This window comes from Tubulanus polymorphus, chromosome 3 (assembly GCF_964204645.1).
Source record: "Tubulanus polymorphus chromosome 3, tnTubPoly1.2, whole genome shotgun sequence".
NCBI classification, from domain to species: Eukaryota; Metazoa; Nemertea; class Palaeonemertea; order Tubulaniformes; family Tubulanidae; genus Tubulanus; species Tubulanus polymorphus.
In genome coordinates, this window is record NC_134027.1 from 4600017 (window position 1) to 4619235 (window position 19219).

General features: G+C 35.4%; 2 protein-coding genes across 10 annotated transcripts in view; one reads left to right on the forward strand and one right to left on the reverse strand.

Moving 5' to 3' along the window:
- Positions 1-32: 32 nt before the first annotated feature.
- LOC141901460 (palmitoyltransferase ZDHHC11-like) lies at positions 33-8015 on the reverse strand. Of its 5 annotated transcripts, XM_074788706.1 has the most exons (13): positions 7797-8015; positions 7052-7235; positions 6433-6605; positions 6104-6205; positions 5889-6013; positions 5535-5642; positions 4340-4468; positions 4090-4226; positions 3463-3530; positions 3087-3213; positions 2649-2766; positions 1952-2032; positions 1607-1738 (listed from the first exon to the last, which is right to left on the reverse strand). In XM_074788706.1, exons 2-12 carry the CDS (start codon positions 7223-7225, stop codon positions 1995-1997), a joined length of 1299 nt encoding a protein of 432 aa, XP_074644807.1. In that variant the 5' UTR covers positions 7226-7235; positions 7797-8015; the 3' UTR covers positions 1607-1738; positions 1952-1994. The 5 variants fall into 5 exon arrangements, with proteins under 5 accessions (XP_074644806.1, XP_074644804.1, XP_074644803.1 ...); XM_074788705.1 differs by lacking the exon at positions 1952-2032 and having other exon boundaries at positions 33-1738; positions 3087-3210; positions 4102-4226; XM_074788703.1 differs by lacking the exon at positions 1952-2032 and having other exon boundaries at positions 33-1738; positions 4102-4226.
- A 293-nt stretch (positions 8016-8308) lies between these two features.
- Positions 8309-19219, forward strand: part of LOC141901716 (chloride channel protein C-like) — a 56357-nt gene continuing 45446 nt past the window's right edge. For 2 of the 5 annotated variants that reach the window (XM_074789142.1, XM_074789143.1), the window contains exons 1-18: positions 8309-8387; positions 9038-9217; positions 9335-9474; positions 9552-9681; positions 9756-9836; positions 9925-10100; positions 10190-10282; positions 10362-10605; positions 10728-10922; positions 11010-11101; positions 11213-11340; positions 11441-11612; positions 11701-11878; positions 11961-12130; positions 12213-12389; positions 12562-12685; positions 13654-13749; positions 13834-14082. In XM_074789142.1, the coding sequence (XP_074645243.1) occupies positions 9065-9217; positions 9335-9474; positions 9552-9681; positions 9756-9836; positions 9925-10100; positions 10190-10282; positions 10362-10605; positions 10728-10922; positions 11010-11101; positions 11213-11340; positions 11441-11612; positions 11701-11878; positions 11961-12130; positions 12213-12389; positions 12562-12685; positions 13654-13749; positions 13834-14076 (2592 nt within the window). In that variant the 5' untranslated portion in view covers positions 8309-8387; positions 9038-9064 and the 3' untranslated portion in view covers positions 14077-14082. Of the gene's footprint in view, positions 8388-9037; positions 9218-9334; positions 9475-9551; positions 9682-9755; positions 9837-9924; positions 10101-10189; positions 10283-10361; positions 10606-10727; positions 10923-11009; positions 11102-11212; positions 11341-11440; positions 11613-11700; positions 11879-11960; positions 12131-12212; positions 12390-12561; positions 12686-13248; positions 13358-13653; positions 13750-13833; positions 14083-19219 lie in introns of those variants that run through there. The other 3 variants (XR_012618856.1, XR_012618855.1, XM_074789145.1) reach the window with 3 other exon arrangements.

Below are 19219 nucleotides of genomic sequence, written 5' to 3' on the forward strand. Positions count from 1 at the left end.
TTAAATCTTACGTTAGATTTTTAGACATGAGAACGGATTTATTTTGTGAATTCAAATAAGGCCACCTGCCATACATGACATGTCTTACAGAAAAGCACAACAATATGGATACGAAGGTCCATCTGAAAAGAACTCTCATTCTAATTTAAGCCCTCACTAATTTGTGCCAGCAACATATCACCACTCAAGTTCAGTCAAACTCATTAAGTAGATATCTGAAGAGTGACGGCACAGTGGTTGTCAATAGCCTTTACATTGCACCTGAAGTTAATGTCAATTAAATTTCTTCTTACATATTAGAACTAATTTCACTTATAACAATATAAAAATATCCTATGTGTATAGTACATTATATAAAACTTATATGATACATACTCAATGTAAACAATTGCATTAGATTACAATTGTCAGAAAAATAAAGTTAAGTAGATTAACTAAGTCATTACATACTTACTAGAGACTTTGTAACAAAACTTACTAAAACTAGGCTTTATAGCCTAAATAAACTTTCAATATAAAACTTCACAACAAATCATCATATGGAAACAGGGTAGTCTAATATACAACTCCTTAGTAAACATGTAAATCAACACAAAAATACTTAATCTAACAATCTATCATTAAGAAACGTGATACAACAATTTAATCAAATGACTACCAGTAATTGATAGATAAAACAAAAATCTTCATTATCATAAATTCTAGAAAACAAATAAATATTCATTTACCAGAAGACATGAGTAAATTACTGAAGACAATTATCTTTGTCCAACTCAAATATCTTGATCCACAGTCCATTCAAAAACATTCAATCCGCCTGATACACTGTGATCACATGTATTAGTTTGGTAATGCGATAAACCCGTTGTGATGAATTCATAGAGGTATGAATAGAAAATTTCTAAAATTGGTACATTCAATCCTATAGTAAAATGAACTTGAAAAAACGCAATACCATAAATGCAACTGTTTGGACAAGCTTTGAGTAAATTACATACCGAATACATGGACAAATTGTACGGCTTCAAAAAGTTCACTTAAGATAGTTACATCCAGATTCTTCACTTAAAGATTTTAATCGACCAATCGAAATCGTAAAATTACTTTCTTAAAAGTACAATTGTAATGTTATTGTATGCGCCTTGTACTTGTAGTGGATAGTGGACCAGATCCTCCTTACATCTGTTGAGATCGCGGACCTAAATCCAAAGCTCTGTAATCTACCGAGGAACTGGCCCCTGAATTCAACTATTTCTATCAATGAATGCAGTCTCTTTCACTTTAGTCTTGTGAATAACATTCGGAGAGTTATCATCATCAGTTTCACCTCGTAATGCAGATAAATCTAAAGGCGGGACATGGTTAACTTTACGCACTGTTCCCGGAGTTAAAGTCAACGCGCGTATGTTATGCGTAGTATAGCGTGAAGAGTCGGTATTAAATGATGTACCATCAAATGAAGCGCTACGTCGTGCAGGTAATAATGCGTTGTGATGATGTCGGTATTTAGATGCTGTATTTTCCGCTATGAACAAGTTACAAGTTGATGATTGTACACTGCTTCGCTCATACGATAAACTAGGGCTAACAGATTGCCCTGCGAATGTGTTTGCGTTACGGATTTCGGTCAAAGACTCCGATGAATCTGTATGATAATCAACTGCAGGTAATTGTCTTTCTTGTGGTAGAACATCTGCAGAAGGGACTGCTCCATTCATCTGTTTATATGATATCATTTCTGTAAAATGAAATGATATCTTAAACTACCATAACAAATAAAATCTTGCTAAGCAGTTATTTGTATGAAAAAATATACATGCACTTCAGACCTGAAAAACTAATATCTATGGTGATGAGATGCATGCAGGTTTCTTTTAATAATACTGAGTCCATGCTATGATCACTAAGCCAGCCAGTGTTAGTGTTAGAAATGAATCTGTGCAATGATTACCTTATATTCATAACAAACCCAGTGCAACAAAACAACAGCAAATTTAGTACATTTCTGCAGATGTGGAATCATCTATATATTCTGAAAGCAGTGATGATGACAATTTGAAGACAATGAGAAGTAAATTTCAGGATTTCTGATCCATATTTCTATAGCAGAGGTTTGAAGGAGAGTGCATAGAGACAGTGTACGGTGATAACATGAATATTATCAAAAGACCGTACTCACAAAATATAATCATTTCTATAAATGTTTATAACCACACATATATCGATTTGCAAAATCAAATTTGAAATTCAAAGATAAATATTATGTTAGATATGTGTGTCTATGTTACATACATTAACAAATGGTAGGAGTAAATTATAAACAATACGTGTGATTGAGTATAGAATAGTGAAATAGATTAAGAGATTTGAAGTGTAACACTGAAACAGTACAGTTAACTGACAGATAAAATATGAACACAACAGCGTAGAGCTTCATTCCCAAGCAATATCCTAGAAGATTACCAAAGTTGAAGCTTAGTGGCGAAATAACCAATGTAAAAAATAAGAAACCAACGCCTTAAGGGTCCAGATATTCAATCATTCTCATATAACACTTGTATAGAACATAATGATTGAGTCCTAGAAGATGTTATTTCCATTATTCATGTTAGTGCGAACAAAACATCAAGTCTTTTAGCAGCACTTACCAATTGAAGATATCTGAGATTCTGGAATCGTGTTAGAGAGACTACGATTCTTTTTCTTCCCATTTAGATTCTCCGTTGGTAACTCAGTTGTGTGTAAAGGCGAAAATATTGATTTAGGCTGAAATACATCGAAAACATAAAAACTAAAGATATTTTTTGTGATACAACAACGCAAGCTGATGATAAAAACACAACAAATAGCCCGGGTTAGAGTCAAACCTGCTTAATCCGGGTTAGTTAAACCAGATTTTGATCTTGCCTGGGATATACTTTTAAACCAGACTTCCCAGAACCGGATTAATTTCATCGATGGCAATTTATCCAAATTAAGCGGATTTGACTGTATTAGCGATTAAGAATTTTCTTCAACCACACATCATTGATCATAAGCAGTTGGAAGAGAATGACAAAAAATAAATGAACAAGGCACCACTTTACCTTCATTGGTGTTAACGGAGGTGTAAAAGAAACTGTTTTCATATTTTCAGCTTTATGAATTTGTTCTTCGACGAGTACACGTTCATATTCCTTATTGACAGCAGTTCCAAATATTCCTCCATTACTGCTGCAACAAAAAAACCTCCATTTCATACGTGATCAAATATTCATTAAACAACACGAATATCAATATAAGTTGCAACAGGAAAACGTTAATGCCTCGCTGCAGATGAAAATAGATTTTTGACATGCAGATATATGGACTGATATGAAAGTACTGGTATGCGTTGTGTATGTTTTATCTAAGGACGTGTAATCAATTTAAGGGAGATATAAATGAACTACAGGCTCAATAAACGTGGACAGATCAAATTACCTATCATGAGAGACTTTCTTGCTTAGTTCAATGGATTCATCTCGGTCTGCAGGAACAACCTTATTTTTCTGAAAATCAATAGTGACTGTCGTAAAGCTCAAGCATCACATAGAATCAGTGTTAGTCGGGTGGTGACATATACCCAAACACAATACGAAAGCAATACAAAGCAACCGCGTTAACACAATGTACTACAATCAAATATTCAGGCTTAAATAATCTCTATCATTTAACAGGTGATCTTCTCTATACCCTGATAACAACTAAATAAAAAGATTCTAGCATCTTACTAACTAGAAAATCGATTAATCATAAATGGATGTAAACATCTGACCGATAGGTTTAGCCGAGGAGATTTTAATCATATATGGTGTACCGGTAGCTACTAACTTAATCAATGTATAAAAGATAAATAACAAATGTTGATAAATCGTAAAATCACAGCATGTATACTGAAAAATATCAAGAGTTCAAGTTTGAAGCCAAAGTAAACGAGCGCAAGCGAAGACGAATATTTGTGAGTACAAGCTCCACTGCCAAAATAAAATGTGTAGAAAATTATTTTTGAGGCCAGCACCGTGGAAATATCGTAACCCATGCTGATAATTTTAGATCTGAACAACATACCAGTTCCTTTACCTTTGCGCGTTTAGCAGGCGTCGAACAATCCTCAGTTTCAATTTCAATATCACGACCTCGTGCTCTCTCCTCAGCCATCTCTCTCTGCATTACTATATAGTCATAAGTCGACATGCCCTTTTTCACTATAAGTACAATTCAGACAGTTTTCTTCAATCATTTTTTATGTTCTTTATAAGACCACGGACGTATATACTAGCTTATACAGCCGTGATGAGACATAGGAATAGTTACTTACTGAGGTACATGTGAAACACCAATAAATGCATTAACAGCCCAATAGCAAACAGAGCTAACATACCAGTTCCACCAACAACACCTTGCCATACTAAATCAGCCACTGGTTGGTATATGACAAAAAATAATTCTGAAAAAACACACACAAAAAAATCTTTACGAAACAAAATACATAAAGCCTGATTGAGTTAATCATTCTGACATGAACAAATGATTATTGCCCATCTACTACCCAGATTAATTTCTGCCTATTCATGCAAAAGGTGTATTAGATCGATTACACAATACAAGTTGATTAATCTACACAGTAATAATAAGAAGTCATACAAGAATCAAATATCTTTGATTATCATCAGACAGGTAATTCGAGGTTGTTCAGCGTCATATTTGATTTTCTGAATTAAACATTGCAGCATCATGAATACAGGAAATTAATGTTGTACTGACTATGTCAACATTACGCACATACCGGTAACAGTTAACAGCAACATTCACTCTGCTTAAAAATCCTATGTTAGCTAATGATTTTTCATGGTAAATTGTCATTCGTCATTTGCAATTGTCAAACAAGAACATTGTAACTCAAACCAGTAATTGGCAGATATTGATTATAAGCCGCGGTTCTATTTGATGTGTCTGCTGATAAATTTTGCCATAAAATGTGCGGCCAAAAATTGATACACAGTAGAGCGATAAGAGCTCAGATAAATGCAAATGAATCATGAAAACGACTTCATCATAACTATAGAGATCATGTCTTAAGAGATACGCGCTCCACAAAAATATTCTTATACCAAGTGTTTCCAACATTAAACCTCTTGAGATCGATATTGAAATACTAAGTAGGGTAGGCGAAGGAAAAGACTAAGGCCATCCCAAAATAATGGTCTGTTTGCCGTAACCCGACCGACCCGACTTCAAATGTACCGAGTGAAAACTTTTTTTTGAGATTCATTGAAGTGAATTTTATTTTTGATATTGTTTCCATATAAAAAAAGGTGATAAATTTGTTTTTTGCCCTAAAATTTTGCAAAAAAATATTACTACCTACCTACCGACTCATCCTGAAAACTTGAGTCAGTGTTACGGCAAACAGACAATTATTTTGGGATGGCCTAAACTCTTTTTTCAAAATTCTCTCTATGTGATCTAGAACAATGTCTAGAAATGTTTTGATCGGAGAAAACGTTACTGACTATTTTCCACAGGAACAGCAGTAGTTGAAGAAATCACAGATGATGAAGCAGATATCACAGTTACACTCGACGCCGCTGTAGTTGTACTAGATATAGAGTCAAAATAATCTGCGAATGAACAAAATATCAATATTTAATCACTGTTTCAAAATTCGCTCATCACATAGATGTGGCCAATGCAAAAATGTTCAAAAATGAGAATTCTAGTTGATTCAAAAGCAAACAGTGATACAGCAACATCACAAAAATCAGTAATTTCCATGACGTTTTGTCAAGAAGACACATATTGATTCAATAAGAAGTATCAATACACAGTAAACATTATCAAGTCGTTGAAAAGAGAATAAATATTACCTTTATACTGCTGCAATAATAGACCATCGTTTCTGTCAGAATAATACGCTATAAACTGAATACCAGCTAATACTAATATAACAAGGCACCCGATAATTGCCGAGACAAGCGTTAAAATAAATAACCTGAAAAAAGTACAAGTGTTTGGTACACCGATTCAAATGTAACAGTAATAATCATTTTTCAGTCATTATTTTCGTAAAGTGCTGTTTTACCTGTAATTTCTACCCCCTACACAATTGTTGAGCCATTTACAATGATGATCAAAGTCAGCAATACATTTATTACAAACGGAACAATGTTTACTACGTGGACCTCTGAAAAATTGCAAAATATATACTGTCAAAAAAATATAATAGCAGTTTATATATCTATTCATTCTTTCATATAGATATTCCAGCAACCTCGCATTGGCAAGTATTGTTTTGAGGATATTAGATTTGTAGTTCTTGTCCACCAAGCCACAAAGGCAAGATCTCTTCATAAACTCTGTTGAAATCTGTATTAGGTCCTATACTTATATAAATACAAAGTGAAAACTTACACATCAACTTCACATAAGTAACAGTGTTGATTTTCAATGACGTGTTTATGTTTTGACCGGTCGAATGGTGGGATAGGTTTTTTGCCTTTACGTCTTACTGCATCATCTGCCGGATTAACAGATATAGAAGCCACATGAACGCAGATGTGTATCACGAATAATATTCCTTGCAACTTTACATCAACGTTAAGGCTTTAAATAGACGTTGAAAGGTTTCAAATATGAAAAAAAAACCAAAATGTCATCTTTGTCGTAAAAAAATGGTTTACAGATACAAAATATGAAATACAAGGGACATCCTCTGTAACTTTCTTCATTCAATCAGAATTTCCTCAATGGAGTTTTTTGCTCAGTGCCCTTTTTCATTTCAAAAATCCTTTCTGACTATTTTTCTTAGAACTATTGATTACTTAAAGACTTAATGGCCTATGGGTGAGTGCAAAAATAGTTCAAGAAATTCATCTTATACTCTAGGCTGACTGTTCTATAACCCTACAACTACCGGTATTAATAGAATTAGATCAATTCAATAAAAGCTAAAACCAAGCATTTTAGACGTTGCTTGAGTGGGGACTGATAAGTCAGACTGAAAGAGTCAACGACTATAATTAAAGGATACAACGTGTAAAGCAATCTGCCATCCATACGACGCAACCCCCGGAACAAGTGTTGTAAAATAAATTAATCCGAAAAATATGAAGAATATCCATCCGACAAACTGCAGCGGATGTGGCGGACACGACCATCCATTTGTCCGACTTTGTTGTTGATATTCCAGTCCATTGTCAGTCATAACTACAGCTCTAAATACAAAACAAATTAATTAATAATTCAACATTTGTTAGTGCAGCAACTCTTGATTGTTAGCAGGTTTAGCGACACTTACAGAGGGTAGGCCTAATACTGGAACGTTAGATAATGCACAGGAGGTGATGATATGGCTGCCAAGCCAGGGAGTAAAGATTTTCATAGGTTGACTTACATTAAGGTTCGCAATCAGAATCATATGATTATGATGAGATTATTTTGAAATTGTTGCAAAAATAATGTTATACTTGTTGTGCAACTCTTGCCAAATTAATGATTGTGTCAATTAATTACGACAAAAGCCTCACTCTTCTTTATTATAAGGCTCGCTATTCATAATCTATCTAAAAGTAGGCCTATTAATATTATACTAGTAGCTCGACACCAAACAGTAATCTAAATTTAGCATCCCCACTATCAAGATAATATTGGTGAGCGATCATCAGACCTGCCTAGGCTAGCTCTAGAGACAACCTACATGTTTTTAATTAATGGCAATTTACATTTTTCTAAATAACAACAATACACCCAACAATTTTCAACTAACGTTAAATTACCTCCGGGTAGGGATCGGGAATGCTCAACATATATCCTTCCATCAATTCATTGACATATTCGCAGAATCAGTCTCACTTAGAGAACAAAATTCTGTCCATTTTATACGTTCGTACTGCTGGCAACCTCTACCGAACACAAAATATTGACAAATCATAAATTTGACGTGTCCATTCTGGATATAATAAAGATTTCCCCAATCTGGAAATGTTTTGTGACTGGCTCTCACGTTCATCGAGGAAGGCTCCGATAATATCATACTGTCCATATTCCTGCTCGGAGACGCCCGTTCTCTTCTATGTACCATCGAAATTAATGAATAGAATATATAAATACTCTTTTAGTAATTCTTAGAACCACTTACTTAGCGGCCAATTTTCTAACAGCTAACAGCAGATTTTTACCATTTAGAATTTAAGTGTAGTATTTTGTATTAAAAGAGAATGACTGAAAACAGATAATATCATAGAAGTAAACTGATTAGCCCTTACATCAGGACAGACCCGGAAATGAAAGCGAAGGAGGCGTTTTCGGTTTCATGTTTTGGCGTTCGTATAAGTGGATTGTCACATTACACTGGATTATTTAGTTAGGTTCGTGGCGACCAAACCTACCTTTATCACTCACTGCCTCGCTATGCCAATTTTCTGTTGTAGGCTTATAACATAAAGCCTGCAGAAATAAAAGTTTTAAACAACCAGAAGAAAACCTTAAAAACTACCCGCCTTTACACAGTAGGCTACCTACAGTAAAATAATTTTACCTACACTACTGTCACACCTTGTCACAGTGACAATCACTGCTACGGGCCTTACCAGACTATGTTCCAGTTCCCTAATACGAACAATTTTGCTTTATGCACTGATGATTGTGCTGGTGGACCAACTACCGTCCTGTAACAGCATGACCGCTGATATAGGGTTACCTGCCAGCCAGTTCAGGTTTGCTTTCAGTGGCGTTGGAAGTGCAGTGACTGCAGTGGCGAAAGCCGCGGCAATAATTTACTGAATGACGTTTTCTTTTCTTTGAATACCACGTTTTTTAAGAAATTAAGTAAATTTGCCGCAGCAAAATTGAGAACCTGTCCAAAATTGGTATTTGGCCGCAGCAATAAAAAATTGCTTCCAACGCGCCAGGCTTTACACCTACACTCTTGCCCAGCTGTACAACATGACAAACAGCATATCACTCAGATGCAATATACACTCGTTTGTTGTTTAGTGTGTCCTGATTTTAATTTCAGTGTCATTGAGAGTTTAGTGCGCAAATAATGGCAAACATCGAAGTTGCTGGATCTGAAGGCTTGCGATCGCGGAGTGTTTCAGAACGCAGGAGACTCGCAAAATATGGTGCCACATTCGAACCACCAACTGATGACGCTATTTTCTATCCACATGATGATGATCATTCATTTTTTGCTAGAGTAAAGTTTGAACACCATATTTTAGATGATACTTTTATAGGCTTTATACTCCAGAGCTTGAAAAGATTATAATTGTATTGTTAAGTAAATATGATGAGTGATGATGTATCGATTTAGGGGCGAGACTTTGAAAGCATATATGTCAATCACAAGTATACGGAAAAGGAGCGAGAAACGCTGGGAACATATGAAAGTTTAGATTATTTACCATCGCATAGTGAGGTCTATAAACATTGGCTAAAACGACAGCCCAGAAGGTATGTATTCAGTTCAGATCCTTTTAGAGTCTTTTTTATGATGATATGCTATATTTTGATTTATAACTTATTTCTAGATTGGATTGGGATCGTTGGATTATGATGGGTTTCATTGGATTTGCAGTTGGATTTATTGGTTTCTTGCTGCATCAACTTATTGACATCATTTCTGATTTTAAGTGGGAAAAAGCCAGTGAATTTATCCATGTAATATTTCATGAACTGTTTTAGTCTTTTGATATTCATTGGATATGAATAGCCTAATATGTTGCCTATTTCAGGATAGAGAATTCGTATTTGCTTGGCTATTTGTGGTTGGTTATAGCATATTGTTTGTACTCCTAAGCGCTGCCTTGGTTGTAGTAAGTAAAAGATTGAATTTGCGTCATTTTCATTGCAAAGTAATTCCTAACATTGTTCATTGACAAACTATTCTTTATGAATTTGCAGTTTTTCCGTCCAAGTGCTGGTGGGTCTGGCATTCCTGAAGTGATAGGATTTCTCAATGGAGCAATAGTACGTCATATATTTAATGTAAAAACTTTGTTTGTGAAGTTTTTCTCGTGTGCATTTGCTGTTGCTGCCGGTTTACCAGTAGGTCCTGAAGGCCCAATGATTCACATGGGGTAAAGTGACGCTATTTGCAAAGTCATGCCTGTAGTTTTATTTTGACTTGATATCAAAATTATGCATGATCTCTTTTCAAAACTTGCAGAAGTCTCGTTGGAGCTGGTTTAAGTCAGTTTAAATCTGACACTCTTAGATTCAAGATGCCTTTCTTTGAAAGATTTCGCAACTCTGAAGACAGGTGAGCAATTTTGAGTTTTTGATACAGCTTAGTTTTTTAAGCTAAACCCATTGTACATGTAGATACAAACTCTTTTCAGGCGTAACTTCATATCTGCTGGCGCTGGTGCTGGAATTGCATCTGCATTTGGTGCACCTGTTGGTGGCCTGCTGTTTTCTATGGAAGAGGTGTCATCATTCTGGAATATGAAATTGTCTTGGCAGATATTTTTCTGTTGTATGGTGTCAGCATTCACAACTGATCTATTCAATTCAGCATTTGAAGGCTTTCAATATAAAGGCGATTTCGGTCTGTTCAAAATCGATAAATATATTCTTTTCCATGTAAGTTAATTGGCATTTGATAAGAAATTAAAATTAAAAATTAAAGAAATAATAATGACTACCAACAAAACGGATTTGTGAAATGAAAATAAAGATGATTATTCCTTTATACCTTATTCCAGGTCAATAAAGGTATTGCAGTAAATATACTGGCGTTCATACCATCTATGCTGCTTGGAGTTATTGGTGGAATATCTGGTTCGCTGTTTACATTTCTCAACCTGAAGATTGCTCGAGCAAGACGTCGTTTTCTCTCAAAAGTTAGATCTGAAGGAGTGCAGAAGTTTTTGCGGCTTTTTGAACCGGTCGTCATCATGGTATGTACTGTAAAATACATTATAAAATACAGATTATACAGTCAGCGTTCAGATATGTATTCATTTGAAATATGCATTATTTTTCAGATTGTCTTCGCAACAATTTCTGTCTTTTTGCCTTCAGCATTTGGATGCAGTCCATATTCGTGCATAAAAAATGGAAATGATAGAGAAGTCAGGTATATACAGTACATCTTTCATTTCTCACAATTTTGTGTTGGATATTGTATTTCTTGTCTTTGATGTGGTCTATTTTGACTTATTCTATATCAATTGTTCAAATTTTCTAGTCCTAATTGTTTGGAATCACCAAGGCACCCACTTCACACCGAGCCATCTGTACAGGTTTACACTTGTCCTCCTGGTGTTGTGGTAAAAAATGAAAATTTCACATTTACTAACAAGTCGTTTAACCAGAGTATGTAGACTTCTTCTTGGTTCTACAGGAACCTTGTTGATATTAGATATAATGTTATCAGCTAACATAATGATAATGAGAAATTGTTTTGACTTTATAGTGGCTACTTTACTGTTTGTAACTGGTGAGGAAGCTATACATCATCTCTTCTCACGCAATACGCACCTCGAGTTTGATTATGGGCCTCTTTTTGTTGTACTCGCTTGCTACTTTCTATTGGCTTGTTGGGCGGCTGGTACCTCTGTATCGAGTGGACTCGTAGTTCCCATGTTGTAAGTTGAAAGTGTTGTTGAAGCTTGATTTCATGAGCTACTAACATATTGCCATTAGGTTACATACTAGCAATATTTGTTTTAACAGATTTATTGGAGGACTTTATGGAAGAATTGTTGGTCGAGTTATGGTTTCTGCATTTGGTGTACATGATGAACAAAATGGTTACTGGGCATGGATGGATCCCGGAGCATTTGCTTTGATTGGAGCCGCATCGTTTTTTGGTGGAGTATCAAGACTGACCATGTCATTGACCGTTATCATGGTAATATATATCATAATGATGTTGAGTGGTATTTCATGAATATTTACCTGGTGAGAAACAGCTAACGTTGATTTTTTTTCAGATGGAAATTACTAATGATATACAGTTCCTGTTGTTGATAATGGTGGCGATCATGTTTGCTAAATGGGTTGGTGATTTTGTAACGCATCCATTATATCACGCTTTACTTGAAATGAAATGTATTCCATTCCTCGATGCTGAACCTGTCATCGTTCACGATGAAAAGGATACGTAAGTTCATGAACAGAAATTCACTCCGAAATTTACTCTAATTTTCATTCCATTATTCTTAGTCAATTTCATTGAATTCTAGGTTGAATTTAGAGTTATTCCAGGCCAAACATGTAATGGCTATACCACCGATATGTCTGCATCTGAAGGAACCAGTCTCCCGTCTAGCTCATCTGCTGTTAGATACTCCGCATGGTGGTTTTCCAATTGTGAAAAAACTGCGCAATGGTGAAGTTGTCTTCTTTGGTTTTATAACCAGGTATATGATCATTGAACTTCAAATCTCATGAATTTTCTAACAATACTAACATTGTACTGGTATTTTTTGTGAGAGATTAATAATAATTAGAAGCATCTTGCTGAATTGGCAGTCTTACAAAGTTGATCTTATATTTCATATTCCTGATTAAACGATTAAATGTCTCCATTAGGCTCGAGATCACATTGATTTTGAAATATGAGAAAATATTCGAACACACTGGATATATTCATGATATACATGGTATGGAGGATAGCATGCCAGCATTTGAATTAGCTGATATCAGTTATAACGAGGTATCCGCATCATCTGCTTCTCCGATGTTCAAACGCAAATGAGAAAAAATATTTCATATATCGCTTATTGATGATTTATGGCACATGCATCGCTTCCAGTAAAAACACCAAGCTGAAAGAAACTTTGGTGAAGGACATATATGTAGCTTATAAACTATGAAGAAGCTTATTTTTACATGTATCGATATTGATTGTCACACTGATTCCCTGGCTATTATTCCCAGTCATTATATATCCAGGGGCGGATCTAAGTGATGGTCTCAGGGGTCCGGACCTCTGTATTGCCATAGGTTGCCCTTTTTGTCATGACCGGCGTGATAAAACCTGCAAATTTGACCCTTGTAATATCAGAAATTGCATCTTTTTGGGTTCATGTCTTCAAAAATATCTAATATTGAGGGAGGGACCCCACTAGTGACCATTGACATGGCTGTTTTTCTTTTCTTTCAATTTTCTTAGATCCGCCTCTGATAGCAAAGATCCATTTCCTCACTATGATCTATAATCATTCATTCCTTATTGTCAAATCATTAAATGAAATGAGATGTTATGTTATTCAACAGGTTAGAACTAGCGACAATAATGAAGTCTGAGGATTTATTTATTGAAGATAGCCGTGATTTGTATGATGACGATATAATACCTGATATCAGCCCCTTAGAATATGTCGAGGTATTATACATAAAATAATCATCGATTATTTCATTGTGGTTTATATTTTGTATACCTGGTATTTCAAGATAGTTAATTCTATGATGATTCCATTGACAATCTTTTGCTTTCAATTTATATTTGCATGATACACCTTACTGTCGCTATACAAAATACATATTCTTCCAGTGCTTATTATGATTTATCTTAGTACTTAATAGATGGCTGATTGTACTTGATAATTTTGCATTTTCATTTTATCTTATTCCACAAATCTACAAATCCACATGCCTTTGATAACTGTAATTTTTTTGCAGTTGACTTTGGACAAACTTGAGAATCCAGCTGGAATTGAGAGTATGTTATCCCAGTATTGTAATGATGATAAGTACACTAGTCAATATGTTAATTTGGTGAGTTTAACGGAGGTTTGGAATGGACTGCTTTCTTCACTATTTCACTTTCTTAACTTAATCATGTAACTTTTCTTAATGCAGTTGCCATATGTCAACCAGTCAGCAGTATGCATTCCTGAGAAGTTTTCATTGCATCGTACTTATATCATCTTCCGGACGCTTGGTTTGCGTCACTTAACTGTTGTGGATGAGAAAAATCATGTAGTTGGCGTTATTACGAGAAAAGATTTGATGGGTTTCTCAATGGAGGAACGGTTATCGAGTTTGATTCATTCCGGGGGATATCGTCACGCCACTGAAGTTGAAATGGAGCAGAGAACCTGATTAGAAGTAGGTACCAGTCCACTGACCTGCATGTTAGTTCATATGAGTATGAATAGATGGCGTATAGGGGCTATGTACAAAGTTCATGATTCACCGGCTCCCAACTAGTGGAGACACGTGGCGGGCAATATTTTTTATTTCATATTTACCACTCATTTCTTAATTATTTATAAAATGAAATAAGATTATCATGATGTATAAACATAGACGTAGATTTCGACCAGAAGAATGAAAAATTTAAATTTTTCGTGTAAAAACAAAGGTGTCATTAGGTATTATTTGATAGTTTACGACACTGGCTTCATGTTTGTAGCACGCATTTGTGATTGTCAACATTGATACTGTGACTGAAATAGTATGCGATCAACTTGATATGATATCTATTCAAACTGTGAGATAAAATGTGTGATATATCATCTCATCAAAACTGTCTATCGCGAGAGGTCAGAATTGTTGAACAGATAAGCAAATGATTGCATTTCTCTTTGGTTAGGGCTACGGAGTTGGTAATTAAAATTCTCAGAAAAGCTAGTTTAGTGGGTAAAGCATCTTTGCACCGTAGATGCGTATGAAATAAAGTTATTTGAATACATACACTTAATTACTATATCATCCGCAACAGTTGTTTGAAAATGCTTATTGTAATAGTTCACTCTTGGGTTCATTGAAATTGTTTCTGATGAAGTCATCTATAACGGGTTTGAAATATAACTCGACAATATATTAACCAACTATCAATACCATCTGTAATACAGCGTTTGAAATTGAAAGAAAATTCTGCAGTTGTTTTCATTCAGTATTGAAGACACTTCTCTTGTCATTAAGCAGTATTAATTAATCTATTCAAGGTTCAATAAACACCTGTGATATTTACAAATAGTCAATTTGTTTGGAATATACTGTAACAATCATTCGCCCAACAAAAGCTAGAAAACCGTGGAATCTTCTCGGCCTGTAGTGAAGTAGTTTTTGTGATCATATATCTTCCAGGTGGCATCTGAATGTGACAGTTCGAGCCATTCATTGACTAGAATTACACACCTCAATTGCTTAAATGCATCAAAGTTGGGCACTTTTTCTCTTAACACATCCTCGATTGCTGACAATTGTTTATTTATTTCGTTTGTGCGTTATCACTTTATTTATTTTGATATTTTAAGTCAATTTTGAAAACAATTTAGCAGTTGGCATAAAACGGCAACGATTTTGAAGCCCCCTACTTATCTACCAAATAATGTGAATAACCATATGCTGTTGTTAAATAATCAATTATATATCATAGTTTTGGATTTCATATCCATAAAATTCCACTTATTTCTCGAAATCATTATAGCCCTCTTTAATCGATTTTGAGTATTTAGAATATTGTTGTTGAGAGACTATTAATTTCAACAGTCAGTCCGTAATAGAAATAAGTAAGTAATATAGTATCGTCTGGCTCCACACTATTGTTATGGCAAATGACGACATTTTGCATTGTTTGTGGTCGTGTGTCAACATTTAGGTTGTTGATAACTTTCATCAATTTGAAAAAGGCACCAGCGCATTGAAATCGTCATTAAGTACGTGAATTCTTCAATTAACGACAGTTCGAGCTGTTGAACGTAGACTGCGTGTCGACGAGAAGTACGTTCGATTCCGATGTGACATCGTGTGCGCCGTGTGCCCGTGCAGCAGTGGTCACTGAAAAATGAATCATTAGTTTTCTGTTCTCAAAGAAATATGTCTCTCCATTCATTACCGTATCTATAGAGCTGTGTCATTCTAAATGAAATATATCTTCGAACGTTTGTGAATGGATAACAAATTGTACAATTATGGAAATTGCAATCTTTGTTGTTCCGCAAAATGAAATTGTGTATCTGTTCCGTTCGAAAATCTTCATCATTCAAAACGCATTTTTCACAATGATTATGACTAAGCTCTAAACTAGAATCGCGATTCAATATAGAACGATTCATCCTTAACGATTAAATTTTTAATTTCTAATTACATGAATACTACATGCTTCATGTCTGAGAATGATTATTGTATTTTCGATAATTTTTTTTTGTCCATACCGGTTCTTATCTTCTAGTTCACCTGAACCATGTCTGTCGTACACTTGTTTGACTAGTCGTTGGCAGGTCTGCCTCGGTAATGCAAGTCAAATGAAGCTGGAATAGGTGCCAGCATGATCAGATCTCTACCGATTTTCTTCGCTTAATCTCCTGGGGGAAAACGACGGCCGTTGGGGATGTCGCGCAATCATTATGTGGTGCAACGAGGCATTGTGTTCAATATCTTGTTAATTTGTGTTTGAGAGCGGCTGGATTACTCTTGTATCAATATGCAAATTATCTCATTCATTCAGCCACGATAGCTCACAAGTCACTTTCTCCGAAGATGCAAGCAGAGCATTTGTTTTTTCCTCCCTGGGGCTCATTTGACTTAGTGTTCAGGTCCATCGACGACAGTGTTCTTTTGTTTCCGACGGAAGACTTAAAATTAAAGCGAATTTGAAGTTGAAATGAAGCTTATTTTAGTCTCCTTTAATTCTAAACTAGAACATTGAAAACGACATATGAATATTTCATAGGACACCTGCCTCGGTACACTGAGCAGACAACTACAGACAAATTGTCAGTAGTTTCATTGAGTTTGCGTAAAACATCAATCAGCCAAACGAAGACATCGCTTAAGCCCACTGCCTGATTGTGGTTTGACAGTGAACAAATCCGTAGATAATGAAACCGTGATCATTTCCCTGCACAACTGAACGAGTTGTCGTAACTGTTGAGTTAGTGTCATTTAACCCCGTAATTACTGCGTCAAATCATATGAAATAGCGTTATTTCCATCTCTGACTACAGTAGTGCACAAAATGGCCTATAGTGGCTATGTACCTTCAATGGAAGAGCGATGAAAAAGTATCACACTTCTCACGGATATTATCAATATCATTTATATCAACTAAAAACTTTTGAAAGTTTGAATAAGTTAATGGTAGACTGTTCCTGCCACCAAACTTTTTAAGGGCGTGGCATTGTCGTAGGAGGACATCTACGAGATTAAAAACGATAATTTCCCCCCGTCTGTGCATTGATTGTGATTTCGTCTATTGCCGGTTTAGAACACCGAACATGTGACGATAATTATAGATGTTAATTCGTCGTGTCTGTATCACAGACATGTTACGCGATACGTGGACGTGGCGAGTGCTGTTGTAAGACGTTCAATTCGCTTCCTGTAGTGGACACAGCTTTGGCATGTGTCAATTTACTGTGTCCGGGTATCATTTAAGATGTTGGAAAAATGCTGGTGTTTTTAAGTTCCTGTAACACTAAAAGCAACTTCTCCCCGCAATTATCTTATTATTGTTTTGTGCACAGGAAGACTGTCAGTTCATGTCTGACAGCTTGGCTTCGGATGATTACTGATTTGTCGTACACTTCCGTCAACTCCTATCGAGAAATCAAGTCTTAAGGAATATCCTAACATCTGTATTTGAAAGTGTTGTGGATTGAATGCGTCCATATTTCTGTCTTGTACCCGGTAATTGTAAATTACATCACAAAAATAATGAAATAATGACGAAATCCTTACTGTCTTGTTATATACGATATGTATGTATGTATGCCTGCAGATGTTACAAACAAGTGATTTCCAGCCTTTTGTTGTGTGTGCACTTGTTGTGTCCACAGATTTCATCCGGAGGTTTATCTCAATCGAACTTATGATTAATAACCTGTTTTCAGACTGCTAAAAATTTTGAAATGTCATTTTCGTTTAAGATTTATTCTACAAACCAATCATTGAATTCAGAAAATGAGAATTAAACAGCAAAGTTTAGATATAGCATGTGGGATTAACCAATTCTATCTCGTTTAGATATTGAAAGAGATTATATATACTGAGAGAGATTTCGAAAAATGTTGCATAGAGCTTGATGATTATGTTCCTGAATTGATTAATCCGGTTTGGCCTATATGTATTCAAGGCACCTGTTACCAAACAAGAAAATTTTCCGATTTAGAAAGTTGAAAGAATGTCATAAATTATTTTCCCAGATTTGAACTTACTACGTCAACATGAATAGATTGTACGCCAAGCTGTGCGCCCTTATCTTATAATCTTATTATTTTCCATATACAAAATAAATTAGAAATCGAAAATTTCTCCATAGATAGGCCCCATACATGATAATGTGAGACAATACCCACGACCATAAAAGGTTGAATTTTCCACTGACATTTCGATAAGCACCGATACTTTTTTCTATCTTGAAATAGGGGTTAACCGTTATTTATTTGATTGGTAGATTTGGTTTGATTTGTTCTGATTTAGTGTCGACCACACCAGCCGGGGGCGAAACCGAGGATTTGTTTTTGAAATCGGAAATCGAAGTACAGGTTATTCGAATCGTCTGTGTTCAAACACTTGTTTTCTCTGCGCCACCAAAAATATGATCAGAAGAAAAAAAGTTTGTATTTGTTGCGGGTGGTTCTTTGTTGAAGCTGTATATTCATTGAGGCTTTTTATCGCATGAACTCCACCGGCTGGTTATTGAACCTGACAGATTACATGTGTCTGAAATGTTTCTTATCAGAGTTACTGATGGTTAACGAGATGACACTTCTGTCGTTGGCTCCATGAATATTGCTGTTCGGGTGAGACATCTCACTTTTTGCTTCAAAATAAGCACATTTGAGACGTACAGACATGTTGCACTTGTAATTAAAACGATACATTGAGCATGTTGAAACAATTGTATTTGGCTTTTAGCAGCAAGTGTTTTCTGTAAAGTAGATCATTTGTTTTATAAACAAACTGATCATACTGGACAATATGGCGGGTTTGTCTAGACAGGATTTAAGAAAGTTCCCCGGCTAATCCCTGCTGGTTGCTCGTATTTCCAGATTTGATATCGTACTTTTTTCGTGGTAGGAATCTTCCTTCAATATTTCCCGTAATCATTCTATTCTCAAAAGACAGCCAATCTTTTTGCTTTGACGACGGTTGCTAACTTTATGGTTACTGAATTAGAGAGTAAATGATGAGCGCTATCTCCTTAAAACCTGCAGGTAATTGATTTTAAATTAGGTGAGTTGTTAGTTAACTGGTGACAGTTTGAAAAATGAGTGTGATTTTTATGCAGTTTTTT

What these genes read in the sequence shown, in the direction of transcription:
- LOC141901460 (XM_074788701.1), bottom strand. Translation starts at nt 7,225, where the DNA reads ATGACTGACAATGGACTGGAATATCAACAACAAAGTCGGACAAATGGA. An exon ending in GGCAGATTGCTTTACACGTT is followed by an intron (nt 6,606 to 7,051) that starts GTATCCTTTAAT and finishes GTTGATGTAAAG; the next exon opens with TTGCAAGGAATATTATTCGT. An exon ending in GCGCAAAGGTAAAGGAACTG is followed by an intron (nt 3,531 to 4,089) that starts GTATGTTGTTCA and finishes ATTGATTTTCAG; the next exon opens with AAAAATAAGGTTGTTCCTGC.